Source organism: Apaloderma vittatum, unplaced genomic scaffold, assembly GCF_000703405.1.
Source record: "Apaloderma vittatum isolate BGI_N311 unplaced genomic scaffold, ASM70340v1 scaffold1381, whole genome shotgun sequence".
In the NCBI taxonomy this organism is placed as follows: domain Eukaryota; kingdom Metazoa; phylum Chordata; class Aves; order Trogoniformes; family Trogonidae; genus Apaloderma; species Apaloderma vittatum.
The window spans coordinates 32,707-57,310 of record NW_009699358.1 but is presented as its reverse complement, the minus strand read 5'-3'; the positions used below and the strand labels follow the sequence as shown (position 1 = coordinate 57,310).

The 24,604-nt window shown below is 43.5% G+C and overlaps 1 protein-coding gene across 1 annotated transcript in view; it reads right to left on the bottom strand.

Moving 5' to 3' along the window:
* Window positions 1-24,604, bottom strand: part of DNAI1 (dynein, axonemal, intermediate chain 1) — a gene marked incomplete at both ends in the record, with an annotated part of 68,144 nt that overhangs the window by 20,635 nt on the left and 22,905 nt on the right. The window contains one exon of the mRNA XM_009878316.1: window positions 13,829-14,076. Coding sequence (XP_009876618.1) covers window positions 13,829-14,076 — 248 coding nt within the window. The remainder of the gene's footprint in view (window positions 1-13,828; window positions 14,077-24,604) is intronic.

The following is a 24,604-nucleotide window of genomic DNA, read 5'->3' as shown; positions in this document are numbered from 1 at the left end:
CTATTTTGACTTTCATCCTGTGCTTTCATCCTCTTGTTACATTAATCATACTAAGCAGCCAGTCTCAGCCACTTATTGTAAGATTAAACAATGCAGCATTGAATATTTCATCCTTCTCCATACCATTCAGTATTAGCAGAAAGATTGCTTTAGTAATGAGCCTATATTCTTCATTCCTTTAACTTCTAATATACTCCCCAAATATTTTCCCCTTCTCTTTTATTTAGGATAATCGTGGCTCATTTTGCACCTTCATTTTATCTGTATTAAATTCTCTTTGTGCTTTTCCTTTAGACACAAGTCCTTTTTTTCTGTGCTTCAGGCTTTTCTTTGCAATTTGCTGCAGAACTCTATATGCTGCTGTATGGGCCTCTCTCAAAGCACTTGCCACTCTGCCCACCCCAGCAGCACAGTGAGTTCACCGATCTGCACACTGTCTTGCAGAAGCCTAGCTGTGCATCACAGGACCACAAGTGCTTCCCAGCCCCTCTGGGCTCTCTCAGGCACTCTGTTTCCCCCCATACCTTGGGCACACAGCGCTATGTAGCAAGACTCGGACGTTTCTCCTTACACTCGCAGTGGCTGAAGACATTTTAGTCAAGGCTTTCTACTGGTAAACATCTGAGAAAGCATGCAAACACAGCAAGGGAATCAGTCCTAAGCTTGCTCTAGCTGTGGCTGCCTTGGCAGCAAAACAGAGACACAAACCCACTATCAAAACTACATTTCCCCACTGTCTTTAAGCACAAGCCTGGGCCAAAGAAAAGCTCCATCAGAGGTCTGGGGCTCTCTCAAGGTAGAAGAGCTGAACATGTGCTGTGATTTAGCAAGGGCACAAGCTTTCATGTAGTTTGGCTGCATCAGTCACACAATGGCCCAGGTCACCAGCTGCCAGCTAAACACAGAATGGATGCTTGCAGGGGCAGACAGAACAAATTCCAACCAGGAGTATCCATCCAAATCTGGATGGGTTAGTCCAACAGTGGCACCTTTGGACTGTGTAGAGGATACTTTCTCCATTTTGCTGCTATCTTATTTTTCAGTCTGCCTCAGCATCATGCTGAGGGCTCATGCTGAAGTGCAGATCTACAATAAATTGTTCCATAGGTTACATCCTCTGGAGCCAGGCTGATCCCTCCTGTGGTCTGCTGAGAGTATTCTCCTGGACTCCCCTGCAGCAGTTTCTGATTTGAGCTAAGAAGCAGTTCTCATTTCTTTCCGCTGTCGCTTCCAAATGTGTTTCCTGTTGGTTACTGCTAGCAACTTCCAGAAGAATGACATCTAGAAACATCAAGTCATTACCAGCAGAGAAGAAATCTTTCACATTCCTCTCCTGTCAATTACAAATTGTCTTCTTTTTTTTGTTTGTTTATTCTCGTCCCTGTGTCACTTGCCTCTCTTGTTTGCCCAAGGGATCTGCTTTGGTGAAAGTCTCCTAAAACAGTCAGCTGATCCCGAGTCTGCTGACTTTCTGTTTTGCTGGAGCAAACAGTTTGTCCCTCCTTGCTGCTGAGACAACGTAATGCTTCTACAACAGAGTCCAAAATGCCTTCCATCAGGAACACTGCCAGCTTATCGTGCACCCCAGCCCAGCACCATAAGTGGGCCTTCACACCTCTCTGAGGATCCTCAGCCAGCTACCAGAAGTGAGGCCAAGCTCAGGCACCTGGAGGAGTACATGCAAAAAAACAGGCTGCTCTCCCACAGTCAGTCACAAGAGACCCCCAGAATTATTCACTCAGTCAGCTAGAAAGCACAGGCTACTTCACTCACATGCTAAGTAACTTCAGTGTCAGTCTTTATGCAGCAAGAGACAGGCAGAGCAAGTTTTTGAGGTGAAGCGCAGAGCAGTACTGGAGTCCCCAGTACTAACTTTGACAGCAGTACAAGCTGTCCTGTGTGGAGGTGGTAGGAAGGAAGAAAGCTTCACTCCTCACCATGGTTAGTTTGGATTACGGCAAAGAGTAAGCTAAATCTAGATGACTCACTTTGACTCGTGGCAATGACAAAGATTTTAAAGAGCTGTGATAACTGAGTACAGACTGCTTACTCCAAGATTAAGGTCAAAGCAGCCTAGTCATCTTCTTCGGCTGGGTCTATACTTGGGGGAGAAGGAGCTCCTGGGTCCTGATTGCACTTTGGCCATGTGATACTGCTGTGGCAGGAGAAGATCTGGTTGTCCCTGAGCTTCCTGCCAAAAGTAAACCCAGGCAGGGGGAGCCCCAGTTGGTCCCTCAGTGAGGGGGGACCTGAACCATGGGGTGACCAGCATGTTTGTCTTAGAGCCAGGATGGCAGGGTACAGCATAAAGGGCTGCTGCCCTGTGGTTCATGCTCAGATTGCTGATTTTTATCAGGGCTTTTTACCATTCCTGTTTATTGCACTGGGAAGCAGACAGCATTTGTTGTGGAACATCTAGCAACAATGAAAAATCTCAAAAAAATAAGAGTTTTGGTCAATATTGTCATAGGAGAGATTAGTTCTTGATTTTGTTCTCAGGAACTCTGCTGTGAAAGTCTAGTCCCTGTCCCCAGCCACATCCCTGAGCTCATGAAGCAGTACTCATAAAAGTACAGCGAATGGATTAATCCAGACACAATCAAAGAAAAGCAGCAGCCCTGGAGGGGAAGAATGAGTCCTGCCATATGGGGAGAGATGGGCTGCCGCTGTCACTCTCCAGAGTCTTTCCACATCTAGAAACTTCATGGAGAAAAGTAACACTCAGACGTTGGTGGACACTAACGCCTTTCTGTCACTGCACAGGGAAGAATTTAGAGACTTCTCTTTTGAAGAGAAAGTGACTTTTTTGGCCAGGAGGCCAGTGCCTGCATGGAGCCAAAATCAGATATTCCAGAAAGGTTCATCTGAGCCTCTACCTCTTAGACTTCATTTACTGTTTACAAAGAGGAAGATAGGTCCCACGATGAACCAAAGGTAAAGCAGAATGCCACATAAAAAGATAAACTCTAACTAGACCTTTGTCAAAATATACTTCAAGGAGCACAGGCTAGAATATTGAGATAAGACAGATATATTTGACACTGCAAAGCCTGATGAAATTCAACCTAGGGTGCTTAAGGGAGCAACTGAGTCAGCCTCTGAATAATTACCAATTATCTATGAAACTTAGAAGACAGGAGAGTTCCTGGAGGATAGGAATAGGGCAAAAATGTCCCCAGGAAACAAAACCTATCTTGAAGGATAGGTTAAAGAACAGTGGACCAGTTAGCCTAATGCTGAACCTTGAGACCTGAACAGTGTTAAGTCATCTGTATGTATGTAGAAGACAAGAAGATAAGGAGCAGTGAATATGGGCTTGTAAAGGAAAGAACTTGTTGAATGAAATTTATTTCTTTCCTTGGTAGGGTAATGGGTCTAAAGTATTACAGGGCAAGAGTAGATGTGATTTACCTTAAATTTTATATGGCTTTTGGCATACTCCTTGCTATGCTTTCAGAAGAAAGCTAAGAACAGAAAGTCTAGGGGGAATTACTATGAAGCAGATGAGTGACTGAAAATGAATTTTCAGAAGGTATAATCAGTGATTTCCTGACCACCTGGTAGAGCTTCTCTAGATGGTTCCCACAAGGGACTGTCATGGGTCCAGTTCTATTCCATATATTCATTAGTAAATTGCATAGTGGATTGCAAAAAGAATATTTGCGGATGACACAGTTTAGAGACAGAGGATTCTGTTAGGATCAGAACTCAAAGTTATCCTGACAAACTGGAGATAGAGTCTGAAAACAGTAAGATGAAATGTGATGAAAACAAGTGCTGAGAGACACAGACAGGAAGAACAAAGCATGTAACCTTGTAGAAATTAGGGAATTTCTGACTAAGTGACAGTGCTGCAAAAAAGGATCAGAGGCTGGTGCAAGAATCGGCTAAGTGGAGTAGTGAGGGAATTACAGAAGCCCTTTTCACATTCATTAAGGGGTGTGTACCATGTAAGACATAGTAGGTAACAACTCCAGTCTGTCACTACTGGTGAAGATAGCTAGATTACTCAATCTCATTTCGAAGAAAGCACTTCAGGATTGATAAAACAACATCTGTGACGGCATGATGGGAAGAAGAGATATTCTCAAGGTCTCTGCCAGTTCTCATTTCTGTAATTCATGAACAGTTTCACAGTTCCAAAAAGGAATGTTCAGTCTGATTTTAAATTCAGTCTCACCTTTCATGAGTTTACTGCTTGTCATGTTCAAACACACTGTGACTGCTTCATTCACTGCAATAGATGAGTCTGTTTTTATAGCAGATAAGTCTTTTGAGTGTGAGTAAAAGCTGATGGAGAGATATAAATAAAAATTACTTTGATTTACACATATATAAAAACTTTAAAATAAATTAATTGAAAAATGTTCCTGTCTTAAAATCTGGGTTTTCTTTTAAATGAAAATGTTTCAGCTATGACAGTAATCTGTAGATAAGGGAGCTGTTAAGCAAAGGAGGGTTCTCAGTGCTATTCTGTCCCTTGTAGAAAAAATTTGATGACGTTTTACTGTAAAATCATGCAATGAGACAGTGGATCAGCTCAATGTGCTTAGGAAGTAAACTTGCCCTCATAACACAAGCCATTAAAGAGATAAGGTCTGCAAGGATGAACTCTTGCTAAGAGAAGTGAGCCATTAATATTTAAATACTTGGCTGTACTGTTCACATTGGAGAGGAAAACGTTTAGACAGTTGATAAATGCCAAAATGTTTGAACATCCCAATACCTTCCAGTCAGTCTGAGCTTCCTTCATTTCTCTTACATCTTTAATGAACAACTGTGACCTAAGGTACTCCCTGCCATCCTATCTGAAGCAGAAGTAATGATTTACTCAGATGTCACCTGACTTTACTTGCCATCTTTTTGCCTAACACTGCTTTCCTGATAATAAGCATGTTGGTTAGGAGGGTCAGGGTGGCTGACAGGCTTGGTAACAGATGAAGCTGCTGCTTCATCTACAAAGAAGTTAGGTAGGATCTAAGTCAGACAGCTTGGCAGGGCCGTATCTCACCAAGCTAGGATGCAGAAGGAAAAGCTCGTCAGCCTACTGCTATGATAACCACAAGCATCTGAAAACATCAGAAGACACAGCACAGCGATGGCCGAGTGCTCCTGGAGCAGCCCTTGACCAGAGGCAATCAATCTCCTATGTCACAATCATGAAGCTGGCTGATAGCTTTATTCAGGGGTACCAGAAAATTACACGTTTATTTGGTGGAAGATACTGCTCCTGCTGCAGGCAATAGCAGGAACTTCCCATCTAAAAAAATTGCAAATGCCTTCTCTCATTCTAGCAGCATACGGCTACTTGCAAACTTTGCTACAAGCATTCCTGGGATTTCTTCATTGAAAGTCTTTGAAAGCTTCCTGATAGCCATGGGAAAACAGGTGTGTTCACCAGCAATGAGAACACATTATAAAATAAACTTCTGCATCACATTTAGCCCCATAAACAATCCCTCCCACAGCCAGAGCAGGTGGTTTCCACGTTGATGGCATCTTCCCAGGTCTCATGGCCCCACGCAACATCTCTTGAGCACCAATGAACTCAGTAGTGCATGATCAGCAGACAGGAGCAAAGGATCAGGCACACCACATCAGTGTGTTCACACATCACCCACGAAACGGTAGCAAAACCTCTCCTACCAAAGAGCACATTCAGCGATACTGGGAGGGACTCAGCACTGAGCTGAGAAGAAAGCACAGCCATGGGAACACCACTGATGCGGGCAAAGGCCCAGCCTGGGACTTGTGCATCACTCATACTCCAGAGATCCAGGTTTATCTGAAGGAAGCAGAGCTCAGTTATAAATAGCAGTGGATAAGGCTGGCCCTACTTTCAGTTTGTTTTCTTCCTGCTGGGATTCAAAGGCTCTGCTTTGTACAGCATTTCACCAGGAATCTACTTGCTTATTCCCCTCACAGCGCTTCCCACTGTATTTATAAGGCTGGTATGTTAACAGCTGAGGATTGAGGAACCAGACATTAGACTCTCACCTGTTTGCCTTGTCAGTGGCCATGTTCCCATGTCAGACACAGCACGTAACTGAGAAATGGGTGCCAGAGGAAAGCTCAGGGGTATTCAGCCAATTGCAATTCACAGCTCTTGGTTTGAATTCTGACTGTGCTCATAGAGCAAAATTTCCAATTTACAGACAAAATACCAAGTTCCCTGCTCCATATGCAGGGAAAGCAGACACACACAGGAGGCAGGATCATATCCAAATGTCCAAGCTGTCTTATGCTGCTAAATCAGAGACAGCACCTGTAATGTGCCTGACAGAAGATTCCCATCATCACAGGGTCGAGTGGGCTTACAGGCAGAGATGGCCCCGGGGCCTGCCGGTTGCTGAGGGTCCCAGATACTGCACCGAGCTGTGGCAGCTCATCATGGCACCAGGGTGGGAGACGGGTGGGAGCCGTGGAAAGCCCTGGCTCCCCACACCTCACTATGTATCTGTGCATCCTTGCCTGCACCAGCCCAGCTTGCCTCTAGCTCTGCCCTTACCACTCTCTTATCTCTATTTCATCCTCTTCAGAGTAGCACTCTGCTTTCACAGGCTGCATCAGCGCCATTAAGATCCATCCGGTCCATATGGTTTCTACACTTACTCTGAAGATCAAGCAATCAGCAGTCACATTTCATAAGCTAGCAAAGAAATACATTTTTCCTGCCAAGATCCAACATAGTTTCCTGATTCCTACTAAATATTCACTTAACTTTGTGACTGCTATAAAGAAGTAGAACAGGATTCAAAGATCTAAGTAACCAAACAAATGCATTACAACTGCTCTGCTGTTTTAAACCTCAGGCTAACATTTTCCAACATCCCAAGGCCTTCAGAGACTGTTAACTTCTATAAATGAAGTTTTCTCCAAAAACTAGCACGAGTACAACTAACAGGCAAAGAAAATTACTCAGACTTTGCATGTAGACACCAGAAAAGAAATAAACAGCCTGAAAACACAAAATAAGATGGTTTGGATCTTAACTAAAATAAAGAGGAGGGAGAAGAACAAAACAGCACTAGAGGACAATCTGTTTAGCAAGCAGCAGTAAGAGAAGAAGGCAGAAAGTTCAGTATCTGTATGAAGTACAGAGGGAAAAGCAGAATCAAAGCAGGAGAAGCTCCTTTTCAGACAAACGTTACATGATCTGCAAGGGGTGCTTTGCAAGAGAATTTCTTACCCACAAGAATCCCCACCCAAGGCACAATTTAAAAATAACCAGCTACAGAATCTGAATATCCAGTACAGTCTGATACCATTTCAAAACCCACAACATCAAAGCTGTGGGATCAGGGATTTTGTTCATTTTCATTGAAGACACTTAGGAAGGAGCATTTGGACACTTACCTTGCCTAACCCTAACGTGTCTCAAAAAGTGTCCAGAAAGTTTTGAACAAGGTACAAACATACTGCAAAATATTTTATCCAGCATTTCTGTCACAGCAGCGTCTTGCACTTTCCACCATTTCCACCATGCCTAAATGAGCCTAAAGCTTCCAGACAAATTTCTGTGGCTCAGCACGTCTTTCCAAAAGGAGGTGAAACATCACTCTGTGGGAGGCAGGATTTCCTCCAGCAGGGCTGTGGCTCTACAGTGAGCTCTGCCAGGGACCACGACCCTGTTTTCTACAGCAGACATACAGCAACCCTTCCCAAGCACAGCCTTTCCTGTGCCCATACCTCCCTTCAGGAGAGCATAAGGGAGCAAACACATGACAAATGTTTGTTGGCCACTAAATGTCTCAAGGTGCTACAGCAAGAAGTGTAGTGTTGGGTCCTTGACAGAGCAGCACAACTGCTGCTGCAACAGCCTGTCACTGGACGCAGATTTCAGAGCCAACGAGGCTCCAACAAGGAACAAACTGAGGTGTTTGGACACCAAATGCAACCTGGCTGGTCCACGGATGCTCTTCCCACTGCTTTGCATGTGCTGAATGACTCAAGTGACTTCTCTGGTGAGGATACAGTGGCCTCCTTTACTCTTGGGAGTTAATTAGACATCTTGCCCTGATTGCAGTGGGCCAGATATGCAAGGCAGGGCTGGCAGCAAGTAAAAAGGAGTAGAAATCTGTGGCTGGAGAGGAAGGTCCTCTGTGCAGACATTACACTGACCTAGTATGAGAAAGACAGTTTGCTTACATTACTCTAGACATTTTGTGCTAAATGATCTTCATCATCAGGTTTCTGCTCTATTATACCTTCAAGCTACATTCTCCCACTTGCCAGCCCATATCCTGATGCTTCTCATCCTTTTTTCAGGTCCAGCCTCCTTGGTTTCAGGTATCTGTTGCTCTCCTCCTCCAAATTTCTGTTTCTCCTCTAGAGTCACACCCTAACAGTATCCTCATAGGTTTGAATAAGGTTTTGTCACTGAACTACTACCAGCAAACACCTGTTTTGTGCTCCTTAGCAGTGAAGGCAACAGGGAACCTGTTGAGTTGTGTGTGATTCTGTGTTTGTGAGTCTGTTTTTAGACAGCTGATCTTTATTCTGACCTTGATAACAACCTTCTGTCTTTTCTTTTTATTTTATTTCCTTTGCATCAAACTCTTTGTTTGCCTGAAGCCAAAGGAACAAAATATTACTTGAAGCAGTAACATCGCAGAGGCAAAGCAAACTGCAAAATCTATTTGACTGCAGATGACAGATTTAGGAGACTGCCCGTCACCAGAAATGAAACAATGTGCTGGTGTGACAGTGGATTATGAAGAAAATGCTTTTTCGTCTCCTAAGTGCAGTGAATACAGTCAGCTTCCTGGAAAAGCCTTTTTTTCTTTTTTATGAAGCTGTGCGCAGAAGTACGGAGTGGGGTGGAGAACAGCAGGTCATGCTGACTTTGAAGGGATTCTGTAACTTCCATCAGCAAACAAGACCCCAGTGAGTCTGGGGTGGCTTCATGAACTGCTAAGATTCAGTGTCGATTTATTTAAGGACTTAGATGAGAACACAGAAAGTTGAGATGGAGAAAGGATCACAGAATTAGTGGGCAAACTCCAGCAAGGGAGTCTCAGGTGTGTTTCATCTGACTTACATTTGTAATTGGGCTTCCACAAATTCCACAGGGCAACTATTTTGCAAGATGACACTTCCTCCAGTTTCCTTTGGCAGTTTGCAGACTATTACCGTCCTGCTTTATCCTTTGTGTCCTAACCACAAGCATCACATTTAATCTGAATGGCATTTGGTAAAGAAGTAACTAGCAGTGGACAGCCCTTTGTCCTCTCATGCACAAATGTAAGGCAGAAAATAATTCATTCAGGATGCCCTCTGAAGCTCCATGGTATCAACTCCTGAAGGAGGGCAGGCCAGCTTCAGTAGACTAACAACAAAGTTGCTTTCCTAATGAGGGATCTGTCCTTAGCAATTCCAAACTATGCTGTAGATGTGGGCAAGCCTGCCACAGCTGAGATTTGCTCCAAGCACAGCCAAAAGAAATTGTCCCTTAGGGTCAACACTCTGCAGTGGGAATTTAGTCAGTGATTCTGATACTGAGCAAGTTAAAAAAAACTAATTATTTTCAAGCCTCTGCAGAAGTATTGGCTCTGTACTAGTCCCAGTAGCAAGTAGAAATAACATCTTTTTGGTTTGACGTGAAAGTGAACTAGAAGCACACAGTGGAAACAAATCTGTTGAATAAGATGTGTTTTTAGGAGAGAGATTGAACAGCAGAAACAAATGTTGACACAGCAGATAGTTTCAGTTATCAAACCCTGTTTCTGAAATGCTCCAGCATCCAAATGCTTAAAAACTAAAATATTTAGTACAACCCAGAGATGAAAGGTAAGAAAAAATCCCACTCTGCTCTGCTGTAAATAAAACCTAACCTTCATCTTTTTTAAAAAAGAAGGAGGAAAGAAAGAACAAAGCTCAAAGACTGGCAAAGGGAGAGGCTTCGCACTGAGAGCCCTTTCCCAGGTGGGTGTTGTTTCTCCCTGGAGGAGATTGCTCTCAAGGACTCTGGGTGCCAAAGTCTAGTCCAGTTGTCCACTTTGGCCACCCTCATTAACATCCAAAGCCAAGTCCTGGGATTGAGATATTGGCTCAAACTGATGCTCTGTCCAGGGACTGTCTTTCTAGGAGTACTCATTGCTGGAGATGATGGGAGTGTGCTGATTATTTGGACCATTATTAGGATTAAAGTGGGGTTTAGCTTAACCCCCCATAGGCTTTTGCTCAGCAGAACATAACAGGTTATACACATTCCCAGAAGCTGACTACTTTTAAGCCGATTCAAAGCCAAAGACAGAGGTCTCCATTCACTGACCTGGAAGACCAGTTCTAGTTCTATGTTCCTGTAAGACCTAATGTTTCGGTGGTGTATCAGCCACATTGCAACACATGCATCTATATTCACATGTCTGTGTATGTGTTTACTCCTTGCTGGCTTTGGATCTTAATCAATTGGTAGTAAGGACTTAGTTAGAAATATCTAATTTAAAGAAAGACAGAATTCTCCATCATTAACAATGCAGTAGCACTTAATACGTGGAAGATAATTGCCGAAGCTGTAAGAAACCACTGCTACGTTCTTTAAAAACATGGGGAGCAGTATCAGGCAGACAAACTAATTTTTAGATAACGTATTAGGAAATCTATATTATTCTATTTTGCTCTTAATGACAGGCTACATTACATCAGCTCTGTTTTATGCAAACTGAGATACTACTAAGTCACTGAAGATTAAATGGCACAAGAAAAGAGCTGTCAGCCTGCTTTACTCACTTTCCATTTTGCTTCTCTTATGAAAGGGCTGTATTGTTTCAAAAGGAAGAAGCCAGGCATTTCAGAGAACAAAGGTTCCTAATTGTTTGGTAGAACTTCATTACTTTCCTAATTGGTCTTCAAAGTCATGGGCTTGCAATCTAAAAAAGTGAGGACTGTACAGCGTGGTCTGTATAAAGACCAGGCTTCAGACTATGCGGGGTGTTCGTGGGGGAGAATAGAGCATCTTTGAACTAAATATGGGAAATAAGGCAGTACTTTCTAGAATAATGTAATGCTGACTGAGGTGTAACAATCCAGTGTCTCAACATAATAGATAGTCTTTCATGTCACCTTCCCTCTCATCAAATGGAGACAAACCCTTTTCTAAACCTTGTGGCAGATATTGACAAGTGCCTACAGTTCAGATCTTTCCAACAGAGGTACAAGCTCTTCTGCTGATGGCTGTGCAATCACCCTTGCTCACTAGTTTTCATAGCAAGTCAGAAACTGTAAAGTTTACTGAAACTATTGATACTTTATTGCAGAAGAAAACTAAGAACAATGATTCTCAGGACTCAACCTTTGGAAATAAAACAAACAAGCAGGAACCAGTGTCTCCGCTTACCTACACCTATCCGTATCCAAGAAGTAGTTTCTCACCTTTTCAGAGCTCTAATTATTTCTTGCTTTAATCTCCGAGCCATGTTACTGCCAAGTAGTACACATAAACCTACCTCTAAAAACCTTGTACAGACTGCTTCTACTGATGAACATACCTGGTTCTGGTCTCTAGGGATGAGGCCCCTTAAACATACTCTGCCCTCCCCAACATTATCTGGGGCACAAATGATCTGGGATTCTGTGCAGTAACAACCATTCACCTCCTGTAGCATGCCACAGCAAGGGCATGAAAAGCTGCATACAGAACTCGGTATTTTGTCAGACTTTTTTTACTGGAAGCCTCAATGGCAATGGGAGAAGCTTGGAGAGGTGTGTGTGGGTTTGTGTGGTGGGGCGTGGGAGGTGCCTGACGCATTGTATTACGGTAACAACTCAGGCTAGGGTACCATGTTAACCTGCAAGAAGAGCTAAAAATGATTGCCAGAGGAAAAGCTTTGGGTAGACATGCAGCAAATATAAAATTCAGGTCTTCTCTGAAATGTTACATTTGCATAACCTCTCTGTTTATAGCAAGCACCAGTCTGGCTCTTGGCATATTCCACGTTCATCTGTAGTCCCATCAGGATCCCTTGATTTCTTGGACTTTTATTCGAAGATGTAATATTAAGGAGTCATGGCTGTGGGGAAACCCATGCAGGACAGGTGCCAAAGTACAAGGAACACTGACTGCATGCCTAATGATTGCATTAGGAAGCCTAAATTAGGTGAGAGCAATAACACCAGCAACACCTGTAGCCTAGGTTTGCAAACCAATACACACCCCTGCACCTCAACAAGCTCATACAGACCATGTGTGTGGATATCCACAGAACAGGTTTCCCTGAACAAAGGCAAGATGCAGGAAGGCGTTAATTCCATTCAGGTCTGTCTTGCCTTAACAGTTCTTTTACGCTGAGGACCCAAGGGAGGGTTGTGGAAAATGACCCAGCCCTGAGTTATCCCAGAATGGAACAGCAGACAAAGGACCCGAAACCTGAATAGAATCAAACACCCGATAACAAACATTTTGCCCTGAGTCTCATATTCAACCACTGTCTACTCTTGAGATGTGTTAAATTTGGCTGAGTAAATAATGTATGTGTGAAATACGTTAATCTGGCTAAGTATCAAGATGAGTCACCGGTGTGCTAGCTATCACACAGTAGGGGGCGCCCAGGAGAGGTAAGGGGAAATCTCATAATACTGCCAAAAGATAAACATTCTAGATAGTCCAAGTCCCCTCAGGCATGCCTCTGCCTCCCCCACATCCCATCCTTACAGTACAAAAACTGTAAGATTTTGGGCAGAATTTCTGGGGGAGACAAGTTTTACCAACCATACAGCTGGACTGTAGGAGATTCTTGCCCCCTTATTCAAGAGGTTAGATAAGGACATCTTCTCCAGGATTGAGAACCCTTACCTGAGAGAGTGACTAAGACAAGTGTGGCATACTTTAGGATTGCTATTGTTACTAACTTGTGCACTTCTTAAATCTGTACTAGTACATTTTTCCTGGGAATCACTGAGTTCTGCAGTAGTGCATCTTGTGTATTGTCGTGTTGTTGCTTCTTTCTCTAATTGCAATAGTGCATCCTTCTATTTTATCCATAAAACCTGCATTGTGACATAATAGACCTTTAAGTGTAGCTCTAATAAACTGATAGTTTTAACTTTGCAGTGAAGTCCATGTACTGGACCTGTGAGTGGAGTTCAGGTAGATCTCTAGCTAGAAACTTACAGTGCAGTCTCTCCATCACACCATGCTGAAACATTTTGCTATTATGAAGGAGAAGTGGACACACCTTCCAGTGCTCCAATCTTAACTTGGATAACACTGTAGACATAACCATAAAATTAGCTGGATCTAGCAATGTATTCACCCTAGTTCTTCACAATATCACCCATCTGGTGACTCCTTGTGACAGATTCCAGAGTGGCAGTACTTTAAGAGCATTACTTGCCCATCATAATTCACTACACCAACATCAACTACAGAGTAGTGTGCCTTGAATCCCAGTAGCACCCACTTCCACAGACAGCTGCCTCTGGGCTTATTGTGCCCAACAAAGCTCTCTTTAAGGGTTAATATATGTATTTTACACACTGCTCATCACTTACTGCCCTGTGATTTTGTATTTGGAACGTAAAGAGCATTGCATGCTGGTATATGCAGAGGAGATTAGTTCCTCCCCAAAGAGAAGTCATTTACAGTAATGAAAAATAAGGAGAAATAATTGTTTAGAACAAACTTCTGCTCACAAGTTTAGTTTGTGTTGAGATTCATACCATTGCTTTGCTTTCCTTCACATTTCAAATTTAGCTCGAAATACATCTTAATAATCAATTGCTAATACATGTATAAATGAATGCCTTTTCCTCACAAAGCACTCTTCCTGCTATGCCCAAACTCAGCCCAATTAAAATCAGAGTTAGAGGAAAGGAAAAGCATTCTTACCTGCCACACTGGCCCCATATGCTTTCCTGACTTAGCACGACTCTTGCAGCTGGGCTGGGAGGTTGCCTTCTTCAGGTTGTAGATGGCCACATTGCCATCATAGAAGCCCACCGCCATGAGGTAGGGTTGGTCATTATGGAAGTCCAGGCACATGACGCCACTCTCGCTGCTGAACACATACTCTGGGAAGGAAGGGTTCTTCATGGTGTATAGCAGGAGCATGCCTTGGCCCTGCTTCAAGAAGTCATCTAAACAAGGAAGAGGTTTGTTGTTAAATCTGTTGCCAAGATTCTCTACTGTTGAGACACTCAATCTGGGAGCACTCATACATGACTAAAACAAACCTTAATGCAAAGTCATATGGGAAGGACATCAGTCACCGGACCAAATGGTCATGCTGGCATGCCTACATGTGAACATCCTTTCCTTCATTGATATGTCATCCCCAGGTCATAGGGACAATGTGCTTTATACAGAAAAACTACTGGTTTGGAAGTTTTTTTCTAGGAGAGAGAGCTGAGAAGTCTTGGACAAAGATGTGGTGGAGAAAAGAATCTTGTGGATACTTCTTTCTCTAGGCTAGGATTTCACTAACATTGCAGACATGCAGGCTGAATGAAGGACAGTGGCATTTCAGTGTCCATATCGGCAATATTTGACATTACAGCCTCCACTCTTTGTTCAGAGAAAAGCATTTCACTGAAGTTTTGTAAAGCATCATATTCACTGCCATTACATGTAACTGCACAATGCACAAGCCACTACAGCTTTATTTTCTGCTTGTGTCCAACATCTCCTTCTCGTTTGGCACAGAAGCTCTTTTTTTGCCAAGACTTTCCATTTACTTTTCTATTTACTTTCACCTTTCCTTTGCACTGCCTGAAATTACCTCTCTCTATTCTCAATAGGACCATCTTTCTTTTGTAGCTTTTTTTAATCACGTCCTGACTGTCTGCAATTCTCAGGTTTTTTGCTCATCTAAAAAACAATTTCCAAATTCTTTTAAAGGGGAAGAAAAGCTGTTGATGTAGATAAGCTCTCCAGAAGCAAAGAAGGAGCTTTCCTAATCTATGAAAACAATGCGCTCTCTGAAAATATCCTAGCCATCTCTCCAAGTACTTTTTCTTACTGTCAGATGCCCTTGGGCACACAGTATATGGGAAACAAATGTACTGCTTTCAGTGCTTCAAGTACCTACTCCTATTTCCAGAACAGTCATCTTCTTTTAAAAGTGCTTCCTACCTTTCTTAACATTTTGACCAGCCTGCAGGAGGAGCACTCAGTGAGTGCATACCCCAGTAATAGCACTAACATCAGAGAATTACCCTTAGTGGCAAACTGATACCAAATCACCATGCAGATACAGATACTGCTTACCTCAAATTTATCAGAGCCACACAGAGAACATTCAAAGAATCAGTAAAGAAACTCACACATTAACAAAACTGTTACTACTGCTTTGTATTTGGATTGTGGAAATACTCTATTTTCACAGAGATCTCTGTACATTTAGGCCAGGCAGAGGAAATTATTTATTTAGCAGGAAAGTGAGATTCCAATACTGGCATGACTTTAAACATATCTAAAACAAAAAATATTTTTAACTTTTTTTTTTTTTGGAAGAGGGAGAATCTTATTCCTAGAACTAGAGCTGAACAGGAAATAAACTTTCTTTCTCCACCAGACATTTGCCCTGTCCTTAGAATTCATGGAATTGTCTTTGTTCTTAGCCAAGTAATCTCACTGAACTGGTATGATGATGAGATCCAGCCATGAGAAGCATGAATCCCTCCTCTCTCTTCAAGAGCAAAAAAACTTGGTAAGGCTTTGAAGATGACCTACCAGGAGTGACTCACAGCAGAATGGACTATGAAGTCAAATCGTTTAGGCAGCCTTTCAATTCAACCTGTGTCATGCTCTTATTTCTCCTAGAGTGCGCTGACCAGCCAGGCATATTTTAAAAAAGTCTGTGGTGCACATTTGTTTTCTATCTGTTAGGACTGTACTGAGAGGCCTCAGAGAGCTGCCCCAATGCTCAGATAGCAGAGGACACATCTCCTCAGAATGTGATTCAGCCACCAAAGATCTGAATTGGGTTTTGGAGGTTTTTCTCTCTCCACTGATATAGCAGTATTATAAACCAACCACATTCACCAAGCAGAACAGCTGGAGCAAGCCTTTATAGTGTAAAATAACTCAGCAGATGCAGCAAGTCCACCTGGAGGTCAGTGTGGCAGAGGAAAAGCAGTGGGATCTAGACAGGCTGGATGGCTGGGCCAAGGTTAATTCCATGAGTTTCAACAAGGCCAAACGCCAGGTCCTGCACTTTGGCCACAACAGCCCCCAGCAGCGCTACAGGCTTGGGGAGGAGTGGCTGGAGAGCTGCCTGGCAGAGAGAGACCTGGGGATGTGGATGGACAGCCGGCTGAACATGAGCCAGCAGTGTGCCCAGGTGGCCAAGAAGGCCAACAGCATCCTGGCCTGTATCAGGAATGGTGCTGTCAGCAGGAGCAGGGAGGTGATCATGTCCCCGTACTCGGCTTTGGTGAGGCCCCACCTTGAGCGCTGTGTCCAGTTTTGGGCCCCTCACTACAAGAGGGACATTGAGGTGCTGCAGAGGGTACAGAGGTGGGCTGCCAAGCTGGCAAAGGATTTGGAGCATGTGAAGTACAAGGAAAGGCTGAGGGATCTGGGGCTGTTTAGCCTGGAGAAGAGGAGACTGAGGAGAGACCTTATCGCTCTCTCCGACTACCTGAAAGGAGGTTGTAGAGAGGTGGGAGTTGGTCTGTTCTCCCTAGTGGCAAGTGATAGGATGAGGGGAACTGCCCTTAAATTGCACCAGGGGAGGTTCAGGTTGGATATTAGGAAGATTTTCATTACTGAAAGGTTTGTCAGCCATTGGAACAGGCTGCTCAGGGAGGGGGTTGAGTCACCGGGGAGGTGGTTGAGTCACCATCCCTGGAGGTGTTTAAGAGAAGGGTAGATGTTGTGCTGAGGGGCATGGTTTAGTGCTGTTCATAGGGCTAGGAAAAGGTTGGACTCAATGATCTTGGAGGACTCTTCCAGCTGAAGCTGTTCTATGATTCTATGATAGAGTCTTGAGAAGAAGCTCTGGCTTCAATCCACTTCACTAAGTATAGCAAACTCACCTTAGAGAAGGTCTAGTGCTCTGCTCTCTGGGCTCCACTGACTGATGGCCAACTCTCTACTGCCTGCTAAATACATCTTAATCCAAAGGCTGAATCCTATTCAGTTGTCTTCTTTATGTTATGAGATATCGCAGATGTGGGTTAAATCACAGATGTGTGAACACTGCATGTAAGTCTGGATAATATGATTGCTAAAGTACAGCCTATTTCTGTTGAAAGGCAAAGTGATGAGAATAATCCACAATTAACACTGAAGCACGGCACATAAATCCCAATAAAACAAAAACTTTCCGAGAGTAGGCATATAGATCCACTTCAGAGAAGGGTGAATTCTCACTCAGAGTACTAAACTGTGACATACCAACATGTTCTGTAATAAATGAAAAACAAAAGGCTTATTTCATTAGCGATATTGAATGTTCCAGAATGCCAGCAACAGCACATACCCACGGCAGCATATCTGTGGGAGAGATTTGAAGCATGGACTTTTCAAGGGAAAGCTTTGTGTTTTACAGTAAAATCTAGCAGAGCACTGCAGTGTGCACTGCAGGTAGCTTACCGAAACAGCACTAGAAGATCCTAGAGCACAGAGCAAAGCAGAGGGTGCAGACCCAAGACCCCATTGCCAGCTAGCAATGGCTGCACCACTGCTAGAGGTGAAAGCAGCAGCTTCAGATCTGAGACAGCTGCTCTGCACTGCATAGATGCACCATTGTGCACTGGAAGACCAGAGTATCTGCCCCACGCAGACGCACAAAGTGCAAACTGGTTCTTTATTTGAGATGCAGGCGCTGGAGATACTAGACATATCAGACAGTTATTCTGATGATCAGTGACAGCGTTTGTTTGTTCTTCTACTTTACAGGAGGACACAAGGCAGCACACAAGAAGAGAGTGAACAGACTCTTGCTGTAATAAGGAAGAGTCGCATGTCATGAGGATTCTCAGTGTTCACCTGAGTGGAGGTTAAATTTCACACCTTGACATGTAACAAGTGAATGTGGGAAGAGAAGCTTTGCTAATGAAAGATGCAGCTTGCATGATAAATGGTCTCACTCTGGCAAACTGAGGCTGTAAGCACCACATGCAATTAGAAATAGGTGTCAAACCAAGTACTATCGTTGTATAAAATATTCATCTGCATTTGCATTTGAACTAGACAGATTCAACCCAAACCCTTTTCAGAAAAAATACCAATTTAGTGGTAGCAACATACCTCAGAATATCATTGTGGTATCACCAGCTAGTTCCTGAATAACAAAAATCTGAAAAGCATCTAATTTTTCTTTTTGATGCTTACGAAGCATCTGTTTTAATAGATTTTTAATGCACATTTTTCCTCAGTTGAGTTTAAAAGAATCAGCAAATGTTCAATATAAGATCAAAATATTTTGTTTGCTGGAGAAAATTTTTTTTATTTCCATCTTTCTCTTTCAGTTCACCAGAAAACCCCATGGGACATGCATGGCTTTCCTCCTTTTCCTCCAAAATGCTTAGAGGCTGAAACAGTATGCTCAACACAACAGGATGCTCAAGCTAGAAACTACAATGCTTGGGGTAAACCCTGCATTCACACAGCAAATCTCAGTGTGGGAACCCTCCATTGTCATGAGTCAAAGTAGATATTTTTACAAGACAAGAAGCCAATGCTACAGTTGCTTATGTGGTAAACTGGATTTAAAACCCAACGCACTGCAGCCTTACATCTTAGATCCTGTCATGCATGGCTTTCTATAAGTCAAGTCTGCCAGGAGTCTTGTCAATAGGGCTTGGACCAAGAAATCACGATGCTAAAAGGAACCATTGCTGCTTAAAATCAGTCCCTTCTCCTTCAAGAGCCCATCTGAAAAAAGAAGCAAGATGGAGGACAGCTGTGAACCGCTGCTTATTTCTGAGCATCACAGCTGTACGGGCACACCCACTCTGCTCTCCTAGACACGCCCACACTTTGATGAGCTTGCTGGCTGGGGCTCTATCCTTTTAGGCCTGGATTTCCTAGAAGGCAGGCAAAGGCCTGGGCTGTGCTTTACACTCACTGTTAAGCGTTCTCTTGTGGGGATAAGAGATCAATTTCAAAGACAAAAATTTTGGTACCCAAAGAAATGGCTCAGCTATTTACTTGGCTTCCATATTTTTAAAGTGTAGAAGACAAAAAAGGTTATCTGCGGGACAATGAACTTCTCCAAATAAATTATTATTATTAACCAGGTCTACAAACCCCTGGGCACAGCCTAAAAATCTGCCTGTGCTACAGCCTGCATGGCACAGACAGATGACTGAGCAAGCCACAAATTAATGCTCAATACTTTCTATAAGTGAGCAAAACTTGTGCTGCATGGCGTTGAGCATAGGCTGATATAACCTGCTGTGAAACGTGCTGGGTGAGCTTGCGCTGCTTGAGCAAGACTCTCTCCTGCCTTATTTTAATAGCTCTGCCAACTTCACGCTTTGCTGCAGTTGCAGAATGGGTGTGCTGTTAAGGAAACGGCTGGCACTTAGAGCTTGACTGTATGCCAATAGTTCGGAACAATCAGGAAAGAACCAATCTTTCCAAGGAGCTCAGAGAGTTTGGGCATGCGCTGAATGTGTTTTCAAAGGCTCTTCAGAAGTAACAATAAGAACTGGGAAGTTTTATAGTACTCAAAGAGTGCTTTGAGTCTGTATCCGCAGCACTCATTTTTAGAGCCAAGGGAGTGAGAAAGGGCAGTGGAGGGGACTGCCAAAGACACTTCAGCAAGCTGGAAGAACAGGGAGCAGAACTTCACAGGGCTTTGCCCAAGGAGCTACCCCCATCCCTGAGGATCCCTGAGAAATTTAAACTGGGATCACTGGTGCCCATTCTGTTCCTGTTGCCTAAAATGCCCACAAGTACTTGAGTATAGTACTACGTTGATATAAGCCCTGATCACTATGGATCTGGCTGGGGACCATTCTGTGGGCAGGGGAAAGACTAACATTAAACTTTCAAAGTAGTCCCTTCCCAGGAAAGAAAATGTTTTGAGAATTCATTACTTTGTAGCTCAAGGCCAGAAAGCCTATGGTCCTCTATTTCACAGCTCACAAATGTTACTGGTATATCCTGTTTTGAACATGCTGACTTGGTTTTGGCTAGCATATGAATACTTCACTTGAAGATCTCGAAAGAAAGAGAAACTTCTGTTTCATTTTGCAGTTTGTTTCACTGTTTAATTGCTTTGTGTGATTAGAAAGCTGCACCTAATTCCTTATTTGACATACCTGGCTTCCCACTGTTAATTCATACATTGCATGTCTTGATTGGATGAAGGACTTCTTCTAAAGCTGGTGCTCCCTCTTCATTAAGATAATTTAAAATTGAACACTAGTCACCTTTCAGCATATTTTTGATAACCTTCACAGCCTGAACTCAAAAATTCCATTTATTTTCACCAGCACTACATAGAGAGGCCTGATCAGCAAAAAGCCAGGAGCCAACACAAGCTTTGCCACATCCATCAAAGGCGCTGTCTTCACAGCTGTGAAGAGAAACCTGCTTCTCAACAGATGTGGGGAAGAGTAGAACATTAAGAAACTTCCCACAGATCTGTGGAGGTCATCACATGGCTAGGATTTGGGCTAGTGCCAGACATAATTCACTTGCAGTCCATATTACAACTGGCTATTGTCCTCCCTCCACCTTTAAGGCAACTTCTCCAGCTCTCATACCAGCTTGGGGCCCTTTACTGAGCTATCTACAGGTCTTCTACATGCTTTGAAAAATGTTGGCTCCAGAATCAAACATAGTATTCCAGTATCAGTCTTTCTAATGCTGAAATCATATCTCTGTTGCCACTTAGGACTCCCTGTTTGTACTCTAGGATCATGTTCACCCTTCTTGCCAAGATATCACACCAGGAACTCAAATTTACTGATTGTCCAAAAAAGCTTTCTTTTTTTTAATTATTTTTTTTAGAATTGCTGCCGTCCAAAACACAGCACTCCTTATTTAGAGAGGTATAATGTTATATTTGGCTGCATTAAAATGCATTTGGTTTGAATAATTGCAGCTTACCAGAAAATTAATCACTCTGTACGACAGCCCTGTTCCCAGCATGATTTACAACTCCACCTGCCTTTTCATCAGTCACACATTTCATCTGCTGTGAGCTTATATTTCCCTCCAGAGGACCAAAGAAAACAACAGCTTCAGGGCCACCACAGATCCTGACAGAACCCCCTCTGAGACACTGTCTCATATGACAACCTCACTGGTATTTGTTTTCTGACATTTATCAGTGGAAGTTGAACCCTCCTACTGAAACTACCTGCACTGGGCTGAACTCAGTGAGCCTGTGCACTTCCCACCCCAGGGGAACATGCACCCTCCGGTTAGCAGTGTTGACACTGCAAGATCTGCAAGCTCTGAGCAAGCCCATCAGTACAGTGGAGGCAAATTGTAGATCATGTTGGTTTATGCCGATTCAGATGTCTGAATGTCAAATTTAACATTCTGGCTGACACCTTTCACCGGCTGCTGGACTAATTCCTGCTACTCCTAATCAAGTTAATGGACATTCTAGAAAAGACTAAATTGACAGGTGACAGGTAAGTTGTAATTTATGCACATCCTGAGGCCATGTCACAGTCCTGACAACTGCTGTGGGTCCCACACACGTCAGAGGCAAGACAGACGCAACAGAAGCATGGATAGATACAAACAGCCTTTAAGAAAACAAGTTGTCAAGTATGTTTGCATCTTACTCTAAAACACAGTCTGACAAAGTAATACAACAATGACGCCAGTCAAATAGGCCAACAAAAATGAAAGATTTAGGAAATGCCTGGAACAATGTGCCTTTTGCCAGTGCATGCAAAAGCAGAGGCTCAGAAGCACAAAAGAACAGGGCAGAATGGGATGAGAAGATGCAACGCTTTCCTGAAAACAGCAGGAGGATCTGGCTTGCAGCTCAGCTCTCCCCTGGTTCACATAAAGGCAAGCAGGTGAGCACTGTTTTTTTTTAATGTGAGTATGGGTTGAGTTTTCAATGCTATAGGTAAAACCAGAGTTTTCTCATTCTGACCAATCAGGTTTTTCTATGGTCTACAGACACTGATTTTTAAAATTTTCTTCTTTAAACAAGGTATTTGTAAGACACTGTCCCACATGACATCCTTGTCTCTAAATTGGAGAAACATGGATTTGACAGATGGGCCACTCAGTGGATAAAGAATTGGCTGGATGGTTATGCTCAAAAATTTCTGGTGAATGGCTCAATGTACGACAGGAGACCAGTGATGAGTGTTGTTCTTTGGGGGTCGGTACTGGGACTGGTTGGTACTGTTTAACATCGTTGTTGGTGACATGGACAGTGGGACTGAGTGGACCCTCAGCAAGTCTGCTGATGACACCAAGCTGTGTAGTGTGGCTGAAATGCTGGAGGGTAGGGATGTCACCCAGAGGGACCTAGACAGGATGGAGATGAGGCCATGCCAACCTCATGAAGTCCAACAAGGCCAAGTGCAAGGTCCTGCAGCTGGTTTGTGGCAATCTCAAGCACAAACACTGGTTGAGTGATGAGAGGATTGAGAGCAGCCCTGCAGAGGAGGACTTGGGGGTGCTGGAGGATGAAAAACTGAACATGAAGCAGCAATGTGCACTCGCAGCCCAGAAAGCCAACTGTATCCTGCGCTACATCAAGAGAGGCATGGCCAGCAAGTTGAGGGAGGGAATTCTGCCCCTCTGCTCTGCTCTTCTGAGACCTCACCTGCTGTGTTCAGCTCTGGGGTGCCCAGCCTAAGAAACTCATGGACCTGCTCCAGTGGGTCCAGAAGGACACAAAGATTTTAAAAAGGGGGCTGCAGCACCTGCACCTGTGAGCGCAGCCTGATAAAATCAGGGTTGCCTCCCTCCAGTACTTAAAGGGGCCTACAGGAAAGATGAGGAGGGACTCTTTATCAGGGAATGCAGCAATAGGACAAAGGTTAACAGTTTTAAACTGAAAGAGGGTAGATTTAAATTAGACATTAGGAAGAAATTCTTTTCTGTGAGGGTGGTGAGACATTGCAACAGGAGGAGCCCAGAGGAGCCCCTTCCCTGGAAGTGCTCAAGGCCAAGTTGGACAGGACTTTGAGCAACCTGGTCTAGCGGGAGGTGTCCCTGCCCATGGCAGGGAGGTTGTAACTAGGTGATCTTTAACATCCCTTCCAGCCCAAACCACTCCATGATTCTATGTTAAGGACTTGGTTTTAAAATGTAAATAGTAATTGTGCAACTGCCTGTATGTTATTACTGCTTAGACTCTGAAGCTATTAAAAAAATGGAGGAGGAGTCCATATCTTTATCTTGTATGACTAGGGTAAAAGACTAGCAATGGGGAAATTTGTATTCCAGACTCCGATGTGCCAAGACCAGTTACTGTGGTCTTTGTCCTTTCTTCTCTGTACTTTTAACAGCACTTCTGAGGATAGACATCACAGATAAGGGAGGAAAAGGGTGACTCATGGGGGCTATAAATGACGTACGGATATCAATAATGTCAAAAGCAACACTCCTGTTGTTTTCAGGAAGGCATTTACGTTTAGAATCTCAGCCACACAGAGTAAAAATGTGACATAACTCACTCCCATAGCTCCTCAGAAACGAAGGAGCAGAGGGCTTCCTGTCTCCAATGCCCTGGAACGCAGAGCACTCTGGAGCTGGGAATCTGGACAAGTGTTAACCCTACTGTTACACATTTGGCAGCAATCAGCACAACTAATTGAACTCTTGCTCATGTCTTTCTTGTTTTGGTCAGCTTAAACCGCAATCTTGATAGCGTTTCACTGTTTAATACCTGAGGTTCTTATTTCCTCTATCCTTGTTCTAAAAACCTGGCATACTTGATAGCATTTGCAAACGACTAAATATTTAAGAGTGCCATCAAGTGGCCAAGTGGGTGGCTTCTGGGAGGCACATATGGTTTAAAAATCCCCAGGATCGTGGAACAAATGGACATCTGTAAATGTTCTGCCTTTGGATAATCACACCAGCCTGCTGCTGCTGCAAACAAGCCAGGCTGCCAGCATCTCGGTATTCCTGACCTGAGGAGCTCTAAGGTGGATACACACACTGCAGGAGATGCTTATGTATTCCATAATTAAAAGAGAAGAATATCTGAATTTTTTGATGGTGCTGCAGCCTCTTGAAAGCAGACAGATGCCATGAGATGGACATGTACAGCCCAGACTGTCGAGAAGCCCTTTAGAAATGATACTGCAGCCAAGAGAACTTTTCTGAAGACATTTAGCAGAAGACTCAGTTTTGATTGAGGAGGAAAGCAGAAGTAGAGTTAGACACACAGGCTAACCTGTAGTCAGTTTTGCACAGGCAAATACTTAAGAGCAATGAATATCAAGAGCACCCATTACAGCTCAGACACCTGCCCTATCTTGTTTGCGGAAGCAGTGAACATCAACATCTTATGAAGTGCGGCTGAGGGAGCTGGGATTGTTTAATCTGGAGAAGAGGATGCTGAAAGGAGACTTCATTGCTTTCTACAACTACTTAAAAGATTGTAGTGAGGTGGGTGGTGGTCTCTTCTCCCAAGTTACTAACAATAGGACAAGAGGAAATGGCCTCAAGTTGCACCAGGGGAGGTTTAGATCAGATTTTAGGAAAAAATTCTTCACT